Genomic DNA, 14737 nt, shown 5'->3' with positions numbered 1-14737 from the left:
TGGTGAGGAGTAAAATTCTACTCAGTGTGGGGACATTCTACAGTCCTGATCATGGGTTGTATGGGGACCAGGATCGCCACTGGTTACTAGACCTGCTCACCTATGCAGCAACGGACCTCCTCAACCCCATGCCCTGGGCAAAGATCCATGATGGTGTCCCCCGTAGCTGTCACCACTGCCCCCCCCAAAATCCACTTCCCCCCCCCACTCAGCTGAGGCTCACAGAGCCTTGCACATCCTGCACCTGCATAGGGGAAGCCTCTCTGAGGTTCCCCAATGCTTTAAACTGTGCTTTCGGAAAACTGGAAGCACAGTTTCCGACCCCGTCAGGAGCCTCAGAGAGGCTTCCATGGGGTCCTAGCAGCTCACGCCTGGGGCATTTGCCCCTTCGGACCTAATGGCAGGTCCGCAACTGCACCTCTGTGCAATTAGACCATACGTAATGTGCTTGCTTGTTTTTTTTATTTTTTACTGTTATTTTTTTGTAAAAGAGAAAGGATTCGGCACCAGATTCTGTGGAGACTAATTTAGGCCACACCTTCTCCAAGCTGTCAGTTAATGCAGAGCTAGCGGCCTGAATAGAAGTCGATCTTGAATAAAGTAGCAAGTTCCTTTTAAACCTTCTGAGGCTTGGTGATTGAAAGCAAACATTGCTTCTTGGAATAGTGCCTGTGCTTTACTGTTTTATTTGGTGATCGTATTTATTGTGTGCTGTGTTCCCTCGTGTGATGGGGATGTAAATAAGGGCGCAATCCTAACCCACTTTCCAGCACTGACACAAGGGCAATGCAGCTCTGAGGTAAGGGAACAAACATTCCCTTACTTTGTGGAAGCCTCCATGAGTGTCACCCAACTGCAGGATGCAGCACATACCCCATTGGCACAGCTATGCCATATCTGGAAAGTTGGTTAGGATTTGGGCCTTATGGCTTACTGCTGATGTGCACTGTTGCAAACATACTATAAGGAACGTTTGCAGGCCCTACTGCCAGGCAAGCATCAGCGGTAGCCTAGCGTTGGCCGGTGCTAAGAGTTTTACTGCTTGGCGGTCGCATAGACCACCAAACAGCGGAGAGGTATGGGGGAGCATGGGGGGAGGCAGGGAGGAGGCATTCCAGGGATGGGGGAGCTGGGGAGAGGATGGGGAGGAGGCGTGCTGGGAGGAGAGAGTGGGGAGGGAGGGAAGCGGGACCAGTGAAGCTTTGCTGCACCGGATCCAGAGCCTCTGTGTTAAGCTCACTGCCCAACACGGAGGCTCTTGATTCACCACTGACCTTTTGTTTGGTGGTGAATCAGTAGCCCCATTGCGGGGCCACTCTTTTCACCTGGGGGAAGGGGACAAAAGTCCCCTTCTTCCAAGGAGCCACTGGCAGAATGCACAAGTTGCAGTGGCAGCCATTTTCAGCGTCGCTGCAGCCCAAGGCAGCTCAGGATTGGGCTGCCCATCTTTAAATTTTGACGTGAAGTATATGAAGAAATATTGAAGATCGTTAAATACTCTTTCTGGCCAGATCTCAAATTATCTGTATTGTTGTTCTCCTAGTCAAGTACTCCATAATGATTTGATAGCTTTTCGACTATTAGCAATGTGATTTCAAATTACTTTTTACCGGAATACTGCCAATTTTCAATTAATTTGTGGTATGTCAGTGTCAGATGGATTATTTTTTTTAAGAAACAGGGAGCACTGTCAGCCAAATACAATTTGGATTTGGGAAGTGATTTGCTAATTTGCACCAGAGTTCTAATTGCTAATTTGCACCCAGCAGAATGGCAGCATGACCATAGTGAACTACGGCACTTCATAGCCAAATTATGTTAGAACCAAAAAGGCCCAACAAGCATGCAACAGAGATGGTAAAAACTGAATCAGGAAAACACATATCTATGGCCCAATCCTGTCTAAAATGAACAGAAACAGCCTGATACTGCCTAAACTCCCCATACTGCAATGCAGCAGTGCCAGCATGACATCCACAGCATGTTGTGGGGGGTTTAGGCCTCCAGAGGCCTCCCTGAGAGAAGGGAACATTCCCTTAAGGACACAATGCAATCCATGTGGACCCATGAAGGCAGGTGGTGCCTGAGAAGGGGCTTAGGATTTGGTAGGTGCTGCTGCCACAAAATCCTGCCCCCTTCCCAGACCCAATCTCCCTTCCTCTCTGCCCTGTGGCCTCTCCATTCTGTTCACACTCTGTCCCATTCCATTCCCTCCCTGTCTCCCTCCTGCCCCCTTGTGTGATCCTATATGGTCCAGTGAGCATCTTGTGTCTGCTGCTGTGTGAAGACAACAATGTGCCACTTCTGGCAGTGGCCAGTCCAAGTGCTTCAGCGAGTTGCCTTTTGTGGCAGTCAGAAAACAACAGTGGTATCGCTAGGGGGATGCAGATTGCACCAGGTGACACTACTACTGGTCAAAATTTCAAAAATCTTAGTATTTTTGACTACTACCATCGTGTTATGTATCAGTCATGTGTGGATGAATAAAGTTAATGGGGGTGACACCAACCCTAGTTATGCCACTGAATTTAGGTTGTGTGTATGATATTGTAATTTATTCTGTATGGTCTGGTATGGGAGGAGTTCCATCATGTGTGTGACACAATGAGTTCTCCCACTGGGTGACACAAACCCTAGTCATGCCTCTGGAAAGCATGTAACACTGCGGGAGCACTTGTTCTATCAGTGTAATATTCTTTCAGGATTGGGCCATAATAGGTATAATCCTGAACTACATTTCCTGATAAGATGGCTAGATTTCATTTTATTTATTATTAATTTAAAACATGTATAAATACTGTACTGCTTTTCTGTTAAAAAAATATCCAAAGCTGTTTACGGTTTTTTTAAAATCATCATCATATCTAGGGGTGCGCAATTTTTAAAAAATCATTTTGTTAAATTCATTTTTGTTTTTAAGTTTGATGCCCGTGTGTTTAAAAAAAACTCATTTCATTACAATTCATATGGTGGTTTTTTCCCATTTTGTAATTCATATGTGTTTTTGTGCTCATTCTTTTTCCCCCCTTTGTTTTGTAGCAAGACTGTAGCAAGTAGCAGAGATTCTTTGTGTGGCCACCTTCTAGAAGCAGCTATTTTATTTTCCCACAATGTACCAACCGATACAGTGCTGGCCCATAGCATTACCTGAAAAAACATGAAAGTCACCAGTAGCGCCTGCTGTGTTTCTGTGGCATTCACTGTTTTTCTTCCCATAATGCTCCAGACTCAACTGAAACATGAAGCGTTATGGAATACTAAATGGTGTCCACCAGGAGTTAGCTATATGGAAGACTTTGACTGCCAACTGGACAAGGTAAGTTGAATGGGTAATTGTTGAATGGGTGATGAATGGGTTTTGAAAACAAACCCTGTATCCTTTCATAGAACTCATCATGGTTATTCTGGAAAACAAACTATTGGTTGTATACAGTTTGTTTTCCAATCATTCTGAGAATAAATGCACACTCAGTATTCAAACATCCCATCACACATGCAATGACACCACTTCACTTTTATGCATATCATGTGAAATAAAGAAGCCACCATTTTGAATGCAAGGGTTTATTAGGAAATCATCTATTTTTTCATTGCTGGGCTTATTTATACAGGCTCGACTTTCTGTAGAAAATCAGATTTCTTTAGAAAGGTTCAGGAGAGCTTTTGAAAGATTTAATTTAATATATGTGCCGTTGCCTTGAATAGACATTTGGCCCCATGAAAAACTGTATCACAGGCTTCTAATTGCATGAGTAGGATATTCATACATCATGTTGGCAACCTTCAGTCTTGAAAGACTATGGTATCGCATCACGAGAGCATGATTTGTGAGACTCCACATCATACATTAGGTCTTCAGACTTTTCACCTTTTGATTGTCGACTAGCCAAAGTCATGGAGGAATCTGAAGAGAAAGAGTGAAGAAATTAAAAGAACGTAATATTTTGCAGGATGAAAAGTGCTCTTTATACCTGCAATGGAAATGCTTTACACATAAGTCAGTGCATTTCAAATCAACATGGTAACTATCCAATTCAAGCTGCAGCACTAAATGTACTCAGTAGGACTTTCTTCTGAGTAAACACCCTTGGTATAGGGCAGTCATGCTTGGAAACGCTGTAAGCACACTGCAGGTACATCTTCATAATGACTGTGCATTAGTCACCACATCGAGCCCATTGTTAACAACTTGGGCTTAACACACGGGGAATCTAGAAACATAACAGACCATCATCATAGAGGACACTAGAACCATTACTATGGGTAATCCCAATGATGCATATGACATTGACTTACCAGATGGCACACAGTGCATGGCAACATTCATGGTGGTGGTGGCGGTGGCTGAGTATCCTTCTTTACAGCGCAACAAGGGCACAATGGGGCTGCATTTTGATGGTTTTCCTCGAAGCTGAATTCCATCAATTTCCACTTTTGTATGCTTCAGGTCGCAGCCTGCATTAGAACACGCATCAATCTTTTAAAACCTTGTGAAGGGATCTGGAAGTTCTCCTCTGGAACCCCTCTCCCTGTCTACAATGATCACCTTCAATGGAAAATGAATCAAACCATCTCCCAAATATACAGTGACATCTATTAATAGCAGTCCTGAAACTTTTAACTTTTAGCAGGTATGCAGATTCCAAAACTTTTTCAGACACTGAAGAAATCGATTGATTATATCCTGATTTCAGTTCCCATTTCAGTCAGTTATCATGAAATGAACTTCCCAACCCCAAAGAGTGGCTTACAACATATCCATAATATAAAGTTCATTACATATCATACAGTACAATTAAAACAATAAAACAAAATCAAATGCACAAACAACTAAGGGTGCAATCCAAACTGTGCCAGCCAGGAACTTGTGCTGGCCCAGGAGGGTCGCAAATGTGCCATCAGGCATGTTTGCACCTCCTTGAGAGTTGGCTGGGCTGGCATAGGGATGGCGCGCCAGCCCGCAGAGGCTGAATTCAGCCTCTGCACCGACTTGAAAGGGGAGGCTTGCGTTGACCAAGCTCAACAGATGCAAGAGTCTGGGAGAATAGGGAGGAGACAGGAGGGAGGCGTTCTGGGGCGGGGTGAGGGTGGGCAGAGAGCAGTCCCAGGGGCAGGTGGGTGGGGAGTGGGAGGCAGGGCTAGGAGATATGCCAGATCCTAGCCCCCTTTCCAGAGCTGGGCAGAGCGTCTGCAAGCTGCTCTACTCTCTTTGGACTTAGGCCACCTCCTGAGTTGGCACGAGTCCAAGGAGACCCACTGGGGCTGCGTTGGCTTACCCAGGGGTAAGGGGAACAATTTCCCCTTACCTCTGGCTCTTTGGGCCCCTATCTTGCACTGGATACAACACAGGCCTCCTGGCCTGCCTGTTCCAGCGCAAGATAGGATTGAGCTGTAAAACAACTAATGATTTCAGACATTAGTCTGAAATGGTGACAACACCCACATGCAAAGGAAGAAGTGAGCCAGGTGCTGGTGCCTTAAGAACCCCCCACCAAAGCCCCCCACCAATCGCAAATAATGCAATTGGCATTATTTGAGAGCTAAAGGAAGCAACTTAGTAGGGTCTGCCTACCTTCATATTTTGAATCAGCATCCTGCACCCAGGACTGAACAAAGCTCACTGCGTTTTTAGCTATGTATCCAGTTGGTGTTCGGTATTCCTGTTCAGTTTCAGCATCAAATTTCCCACAGACACCACATAATTTTCCAGCCAACCAGACATTGACATGAATCTTCATGAAAACAAATCAAAAATTCATTGTAATTTGGTTTACAATAAGAATAAAAAGTCGCATGGTGCTATGAGTGCATCCTGCCCCAGGAAGCACTGAAAAAAATATATATGCTGCACAAAAATTGAAGGTTTTTTTTCATGTTCAAGGTATTGGTTTTGTTTGTGGACTTATAAAGATGGATTTGCTCAAAGAGCTGCTACACAATGTGGACGAGGGTTTTACTGCTGTTGTTTCTCAGTCCAGCATGACATAAAGATACATTAATTTGAAGGAGCAGTGAGGTGTGGGTCATATCAATCACAGCATTGATCATTATTAGCTAAAGATCATTTGCTCTGATAATCTGATAGATATGTGCAGATTTTGCTTTGCAGTCCACAGATCATTTGCAGCCCTGAACGTATTTGTAATGAAGAGACACATACCAGGATATGAAGTCCGTCGTATTTCAGTGCCTGAAGTCCAAACTTGGGAGCAAAAAGGGCAAGACTGGCATTTGCATTTTCAATAGTAAAGAGTACCTCTGTGAATTAATAAGAAAAAGTCAAAATAATAATTTCACTGGGAAGCAAGGGAAGAGGAGGGAGTCCCAAACAAATAAAATATTTGAATGAAACTTTTGTTCCCAATAAATAGAAACTTGCAGGGTTTCTGAACCAGTAATCTATTTTAGGGCACAAGCCTAACCAAGTCTACTCAGAAGTAAGTCCTATTTTGTTCAATGGGGCTTACTCTCAGGAAACTGTGGTTAGGATTGCAGCCTTCGTCAATTTCTGAATGAAACATCATCATACTGAGCTGTGTAACCCACCATTTAGGTGATCTGGAATTAAGGGATCAACAGAGAAGTGCAAGAGATTTATTTTGTATCATTACTCCATTTTTGTTATAAAAGTATTTTTATAAAAAGTATTTTATCAGTATTTTGCTGCCTCCATTCTTTGGGCCACACCAGAATCTTTGGGCCACATCTTTGGGCCACACTAGAATCAGTCACTTTGTGTTCTCACCAGCTAGTAGCAAACACACATTCGTTGGTGAGAGTGTGAGGTGACTGGACCTAGAGTGGGCTGAAGATGGCCAAACAAGGTTCAGGCAGTGTGATGTCACACCTCCTGAAGGTGACACCCAGTGCTGCCTGTTCCAGTCACACCCCTGTAGTGACGTCACTGAGCTATCCCCACTGGCAACGTTCATTTTTTTTTCTGCTGAGTGCCTCAGAACGATACAACACTAAGAGAATTCAAAAACATTATAGCCACCAAAAAAACTCTGCTACTCCTTTTAACATCTTAATGCTAAAAGAAGGTAAGGGGGAGGGGAGCATATCCTTCTTCCACACTGTAGGTAAGGCTTCTCTTTCTTCTCTGCATTCCTTTTCTAACAAATGAATAACAAACAAAATGGGTTCCCCTTGATTCATTTTTTTCCCAAAACAAGGTACACCCTTATGAACAAACATTGGACTTTGAAGTGCAATGTGTCTTTCACACTGATGGAAAGGTTATCATTCCTGCAGGCCTGGGCTCAGTAGTGAGCAGACCACACAACCAGTATATACCCTGATATCACCAATATCAAAGAGCAGTCCATGGAGTGGCCGGGTGACCACATTCTGGCCCCCAAGAACAACAAGGCTACTGAATGACACTCTACTTAAGTTGTTCGAAGGGGCAGAAATGGAGTACAGGACTGTGGACTCAGTGGTGCAAACTGACAATGTGGTCCACTGACCTATAAAGTTCTTCAGAACCTTCAACCCTCCTGGCTTCCCAGCCCACAAGCTTATCCTCAAAGTGGAGGCTCCAGTAATGTTACTTTGGATCCTCAACCCACACAAAGTCTGCAGTGGCACCAGGTTGTGATGAAGGCCCTCCATAGGAACATCATTGAGGCCACAGTGTTCACCAGCTGTGCTCATACGGAGTCAGTGTTCATGCCATGCATACCACTCATACCATAAGAGTACCCCTTCCAGTTCAAGAGGCTGCAGTTCCCCCCCTCAAGGACTGCTTTGCCAAGTTCCAGGGGCAGTTGCTGAAGGTGGCAGGGATTGACTTGAAGGAGGACTGCTTCTCACTTGGGCAGTTCTACATGGCCTGCTCCAGAATGGGCTCATTCAGCAACCTGGTGATCCTAGCACCTGAGAGGAGAACCACCTATGTTGTCTACAAAGAGGTCCTTAAGTAGAGAACCAAAGGTTGTAGGTATATTTGTGATTTTTTTTCCACTACAGTGTTATTTCTCTGTCAAATGTTATATTTTGAAGTTCACTTCAACTTTCTGCATCAACATGCTTTGCTTTATTCAAACTACATATATTTTTTCTTAATTTGTTTTCCTTTACTGTTGTGAATACCTTTGCGAAGCATGGTACTATGCTATTATAGCACAAAACCAATTCAAAATACAAAAATAACAATTTATTAAACAAAAAAATTAGATGAAACCAGGACTTTCAACAATTATAGGGTCTTGCTTGACATGGGGTCGTTGGGCTAACTTTCAACTGTTCATTGCAATCAAAGGAGAGTTTATTGGAGTCAAAATGAAATTAAAGTAGTTAAATACTGTAGTGAAACAAAGGTATCATGCTACTATATGGACTAATTATAAAAGTACGTTCTTTTACATACCAGTTTCATTTTTGAATATGAATGGGAATTTTAAAATTTCAGAATCATTAACGTGTACTCTGTAGCCTTCACCTTGCTTCTGGAAGAGAATGTCTCTTAACAAAAAATAGAAACAAAGAGGAGAGTTAATCTTTAACTGTATATGGATCAATTCAATATATCGATCAATTCCCATTACTTCTGGTAAAATCGTTGCTATGGAGGATTATATTACCTGAGTAGTATTTTGTTTGCCTTAAAGGAATAGTTGATCTGATGTTAAAAATAGTTGATTCTGCCCTGGTCTACTGCTTACAGTGTTCCTTATCCACATGGTCATTTTGCCAATCAATATGCTGATAAAGAACACTACAGATTGTATCCTGAGAAACATAATCCTCATAAAAGTTTAACAGGATTAAACTTTTTTGAGATCAATCAGAAAAGTTAATTATGATTAACAGTGAAATCCTATGCATGTCTACTCAGTAGCAGTGTGTGGTTGGGGGTGGCATTGTGGAGCATGACAACCTGAAAGTTTGGCAGTGACGTGATGATCTCATCACTTCTGAGTTGCCAGAGAGAGGGTATGTGTCAGCTGCCGAGATGGAGGATACGCCTGGGTTGCAGAACTGCCATTGCCAGAGGGAGGTTACATGTCAGCATCCACTGCAGTGATCGCTACTGGCTCTCCTGCCTGCTGTGTCATGTCTGAGGCTGGTGTTGTCCAGGTTGGGAGTGATCCTGGCACCCCCTTAGCATCGATTTATGGGTGGTACCCAGTGTGCACCACACACCCTGACCTCCCACTGCTACACTACTCCTCAGTAATGAGTCCCATTTTGTTTAATGGGGATTACTCATTGGGATTTACTCATTCGATACACACACATTGCTGGGAACAGGTGTACAGAATTGCAGCTTTAGGGCACAGTCCTATCCAACTTTCCAGCACTGATGCAGCCATGCCAAGAACTGCATCCTGCAGTGGCGTGGGAGAAGTCATGGAGGCCTCCTCAAGGTAAGGGGACATTTGTAAGTTGAACAAGGTAAGCTGCACTGTGGCTGCATTGGTACTGGAAAATTGGATAGATTGGGCCCTTAATTCCCTGTCATTTCAAGGGAACTTCAGAATCCTCAGTTTCTTTTAACCTTCTGTATTAATTGGTTTGCACTAGCACAGGGGTGTCCAAACTTTTTGGCAGGAGTGCCACATTATCTCTCTGACACTGTGTCAGAAAAAAAGCATTAATTAACATTTAATTTTTTAAAAGCATTAATTAACATTTCAAATTTGAATAAATTTACAGAAATGAATATATTAGAGATGGAACTTAAATGAATGAATGAAGGTCTTGCGATAGCTCAAGGCCTAAAAAAAAGACCTTGCACAAAGTAAGGCCAGTCTTTTCTTCGCTGCCGCATCACAGATGTGAAACATGAAGCAGTGGAGGGAGCCCTTGTCCCACAGCTCACACAAGAGGTCAAACAGTTGCCCTGGCATTGTGTTGGGCCAGTGTGGGCTCCAGCAAGTCTCCGCAGGGCCAGAGGCTCACTGGAGACTGAGGGCTCCCTGTGGGCTGGATTGGGAGTCCTCAAGGGCCACAAGTGGCCCCTGGGCTGGGGTTTGGGCACCCCTGCACTAGCAGATCAGCTGTTTTGTGCCTTTATGGCAAATAAAAGTGCAAGTCAGTTGGTCTGCTACTGATAATAATACAGATAAAGACTGCAGATAAAAAGAACTGCAAACTATTTAGTTTGCAGCAGCGCATCAGCCACTTTACCCTGAAAACTGTTTCTGCTCTCATTGGATTCATTTAAAATTAAGTTCATTGTGCTACTCTGAACTACTAATTGTTGTAAGATTACCACTTCCACATTCCTTGCAAACTCCTATGACTGGATAGATATTTTTGTTTTAGCTTGAAAAGCAATTACATTGCAGGAAGACAGAGAAGTGCTTGTATTCAGTGCTAAATGTCCCTAGAAGGAGAAGCAAAGTCAGCATCAAATGTACAGGAAGTATTGACTTGAATAAACTAGCTGTATGATCATAGAGTCCACAGTAGGAAGTTAGTGTAGACAATTTCCTCCTCTTCTGTCCAGTGAAGAAGCTGAAGTTTTTTCCTTCACACCCAGTGGTCATACCAGGTTACCACAATAATATTTGAATTGACTGTACTACTTACGAGTCAGCAAGGCGAACCCTGATTTGCTTATAATTTGGATTATCCAACTGGTTTTTCATCAACACCATCAGCTTGTTCTCATCACCACAATCGTGGACCAAGATTTGGTAGCAATTTGGGGGCACTGTGTTTTTGATTTCCATTCCATTGAAGGTTTTGACGGTATCGCCATTTACTGTGCAGGTGCCTGAAAGCGGGACAAAAAACAGAGAAGCTTTTTATGCTTTGAACCTCTGGAAGCACTAAGAAATCATCCTAACCTAGAAATTGCATGTTGCTGCTACAGTTTCCACAGCATTTCCGTTTGCTCTCTAAAGGCAGCTGTCCACCAGGGGAAGACACAGGATCCTCTACCTGCCCAGCCATGTAGACCATAAGGGAAGCCCACGGCATGCCTGGCAACAATGATTTCAGCTGTTCCTTTGTGGGATTGCTAGCATACTGGTCTCAGACAGGCCCCTGTAGTTTTGCAAACTCCATGATAGATGGTGACATAACTGGTGCGATCAGACCTCTCTGACACCTGCTGCTCAGTTGTTTGCTATTCAAGCAAACAGCATAGTTGTTAGCACAGGCACAAGCGCTCTGCTGGGATGCGTCAGTCGGCAATCCCATTTTTGTGTTACTCATACAAATGGTGTTCAATAAAAGCTTAACCTGATCGTCCTTCTGTTAGCAGATAGGGATCCTTTCTCTATAGTCAAAATGTACTTCTTGTCAGTGTGTATTTGTGTGAGAGGCATAAGGGGATTTAAACTCTGTGCTCTGGAATTCCAGGCTACTCTCTCTCTCTCTCTCTTTGCCTCTTTGCTCCATGTGCCACAGTAGATCCTGCAACAGAAGAACAGTTGTACCCTTGTGTCAGGTAGCATGTGGGGAGCTCCCCCTGCTGTGCACTGACTCCCTGTCATGTGTCGTCATTGCTAGCATGCCACCCTTTTACTGGTACATGCTGGACATACTGGCATAGGTGTTGCAGGAAGTGGCTGCAAAGAGGCAATTGAGGGAGCGGGGTTGTAACCCTTCTTTGTTTCTTCCCCATAGTTCTGGACTAGTTTAGGATGAAGACTGCAGCTAAGGCAGCATAGGTAGGCTGGTGACCTAAGTTGAGTAAAGGAATGCACTGTAAATTGCTACATATATATTAAGAGAACACATATTTTAAAGGTTAAAGCCTATGGAGATGATAAATTGCTGACCTTCCAGCTTTACAAGAACCAGTAATGGATCATCCAAGAGATGTGAGATGCGAATTGGTGAATTCGGAGGGAATGGCCATATACTACTATATTCGGTATAGTAGACATCCTGGAAAAGAATATTAAAACTGATTAAAACAGAGCTGGCATACTTTCAGTCTGTTTGTGCTGTAGATGGGCACAAGGGTGAAACCCAAGACCAAAACCATCTAGCCCTTTCATTATTCATAAAAGGTTTCCCACTGGCTATTCCATTGACTTGAATAATTGTTCAATGATAATATACTGGGGTGAATTACATCATGTGTCATGTATCAACAATGAATTGCTGAATAACTTTTGGTTTGTATAAGTGTTGGTTAAAAACTAATAAGTACATATTAGCACTTGTACACATGTTTGTGTCATTGACATGACTCTCTCAGTTCCTTTACTCGTTATTCTGGACCAACACCTGAAAATCTAAGCGTGGAAATAATATTGTCTGCAGCTCACCTCGGGCATCCTCATGACCATGATACAGTTTTGTGGATCACCTGCACCCATGATCAACTCAAACCGCCGAGGAGGGTTTCTCTGCTCTTTATGTGATAAGCCCATCATGAAAGCTACTCCAGGAATTAGTTCATCAACACTTGAAAAAGGAAGGGAGAATAACTGTAATTACTCAGTCAGGTAAGAAGGTCATCTCCTTCACTTCCTTAAATAAAAAGATGTTTTCTGGCACCATTTGGGTATGTCATGTTGTACTGACCAGCTCACCGGATTCAGAAGGCAGCTGGGCTGAGCAGCAACAGATGGAACACAATGGGTCAGCTCCAGCTATGGTGAAGCAAGCCCTGAGGGACCCACTCAGATTTTAAAAATAAGTTCTAATGAGCCTTTACCATTCATTCATTCATTCATTCATTCATTCATTCATTATTCAGTCTGAATATTCTAGTCATTAGAAAGTAAATCTTCCTATTGGTCAAAATGTAATAGTAGCCTAGACAAGGAAATCTTGCCAGATAGCATGCTCTGGTCTCTTTATGGAGACTGAGCTGCTAGATTGGTACGTGTATCCCATACCACAACAGATCAGCTACTAGATAGTGTGGAAGGCCTGTTGAAGACATAGCACAAGTGAGAGGGATTAACGGCTCAATCCTGAGGTTGGTGATTCCGCCAGGTGCAATGGCACTGAAACAGCGACCACTGCATTCAGTGGCATTGCCAAAGCCACCAGAAGTCTCTGTGGGGTGGGGGGAGGGGATGATGCCTGATCAGCTGCAGTAAGGAGATTGGCTGGGGAAAAAGATTTTTTTTTTACATGACATGCATGAGTGAGGGCCAACTGGACATTGCTTGCAGGCCAAATCTGGCCCCTGAATCGCCAGATGTCAACAAGAAAGTTCTAGCAGCTTTTTAGAGGTGTTTCTTTAAATCCTGGCAGAAGTGCAAATGCCTTCTTCCCCCATCTTCTGCTTCACGCCTGTTTCCCTCATAAGTGTGAAAGATTGGACATGAGTGAAAAAAATGAAGTCGCTCAACAGGTCCAGCAGAGCACTTATATCATCCATGAATTGCTGAAATGTATACATTTACTCACTTTCTTGCAATGGATTCTATACAAGGAGGAATCTTGGGGAAAGCAACCTTCAGCTGAAGAGCAGGATGATCAGCAAATGTGCCAGCTCGAACCACTGCTGAAACCTCGTACTGCCTGCAGTCGCGACCTGCTTTCAGGGAGGCCTGAGCAATACAGCAGAATATTGAACACATTTTGTCAATATATATAATCAACTTTGAATATTAATGCTCTGTGGAAACAAATATGCTTTTGAAAAGCCTCACCCATATTTTGTCTTCAGTAATTTCAGCATCAAAGCAGGTTACTGTTGACTTTCTTGGTTCTGCGATGTCTCTGACAACAATTCGTACCGCCGAGGAGTCTCCATACAGTGTAGTCTCGTATCCTTCTACTGGTTTATTATTACGGAATGCACTGAGCCTCGCAACCAGAACTTCTGGCAGCTTCTTGGTCTAAAAGACAAAGGAAAATATCCTTCACATTCCTGATTGAGTAGAAAGAGCTACAGAAACATGTGCATTTCCATTTTGAAAGAGGAACCACAGACTTTGAAACATTTCATTAAAGGGTTTCAGCAACAATAGCAGCATACCTTTGTTTCAAACGTACAGAGTTTCACTCCCTTCCTCTTCCTTATATCTAATATTGACTCTGATTTGCCAGCTACCTCACTTAGAAGCTTCTTGAGATGGTGGATATGCAGTATTCAATAAAAGAAATATGAACAATATGAAGGTATTGTTGTTGTAAGTGCTGCCTATTCCATGCACAGAGCCAGCTAGGCAGGCTGAGATCAGGGGTCTCAATGTGTGGATGAGACAATGGTGTCAGGAGGAGGGATTTAGATTTGTTAGGCACTAGGGGACAATTTGGGACAAGCAGGACCTGTACAAGAGGGATGGGCTTCACAAAATGGAACCAGACCGTTTGCACATAATATTAAAAAGGTGGCAGAGCAGCTTTTTAAACTGATCCTTGGGGGAAAGCCGACAGAAGCCATCTGATTCAGGACTCCTAATCCCTATGGAATGAGGATGGGGAGGTTAGAGGACAACAAGGCAGGGGCAGAGTAGGAGTAGGAACTGGGAGTGGAAGCATGATGGGATTTGATAGCCTGGCCAGCAAAATGAGAGTTTGCAAGGATAAAGGAGCAAATAAGCAGCCCATCTTGAGGAACTTTGTAGAGCTTTTATACTAATACCCAAAGTCTCCAAGCAAAGATGGGAGAACTGGAATGTTTGGTGGTTAGGGAAAACACTGATATAGTGGGCCTAACCGAAACCTGGTGGAATGAGTAGAACCAGTGGGATATGGCACTCCCAGGCTATAAACTCTATAGAAGGGTCAAGGAGAGGTGTGTTAGAGGTGGGGTGGCCATCTATGTTAAAGAAGGCATGGAATACAGCAAAGCAGAGATTGAAGGTGG

General features: G+C 43.5%; 1 protein-coding gene across 1 annotated transcript in view; it reads right to left on the bottom strand.

Moving 5' to 3' along the window:
• Nucleotides 1-3797: 3797 nt before the first annotated feature.
• Nucleotides 3798-14737, bottom strand: part of LOC136648464 (vitellogenin-2-like) — a 44107-nt gene continuing 33167 nt past the window's right edge. The window contains exons 26-35 of the mRNA XM_066624577.1: nt 13575-13763; nt 13330-13472; nt 12234-12372; nt 11739-11847; nt 10540-10726; nt 8372-8466; nt 6161-6258; nt 5573-5732; nt 4297-4455; nt 3798-3904 (exon numbers count right to left, since the gene is read on the bottom strand). Coding sequence (XP_066480674.1) covers nt 3798-3904; nt 4297-4455; nt 5573-5732; nt 6161-6258; nt 8372-8466; nt 10540-10726; nt 11739-11847; nt 12234-12372; nt 13330-13472; nt 13575-13763 — 1386 coding nt within the window. The remainder of the gene's footprint in view (nt 3905-4296; nt 4456-5572; nt 5733-6160; nt 6259-8371; nt 8467-10539; nt 10727-11738; nt 11848-12233; nt 12373-13329; nt 13473-13574; nt 13764-14737) is intronic.

Source organism: Tiliqua scincoides, chromosome 4 (genome assembly GCF_035046505.1).
Source record: "Tiliqua scincoides isolate rTilSci1 chromosome 4, rTilSci1.hap2, whole genome shotgun sequence".
Taxonomy (NCBI): domain Eukaryota; kingdom Metazoa; phylum Chordata; class Lepidosauria; order Squamata; family Scincidae; genus Tiliqua; species Tiliqua scincoides.
The sequence above is the reverse complement of the archived record's forward strand: the minus strand, read 5'-3'. Positions and strand labels throughout refer to the sequence as shown.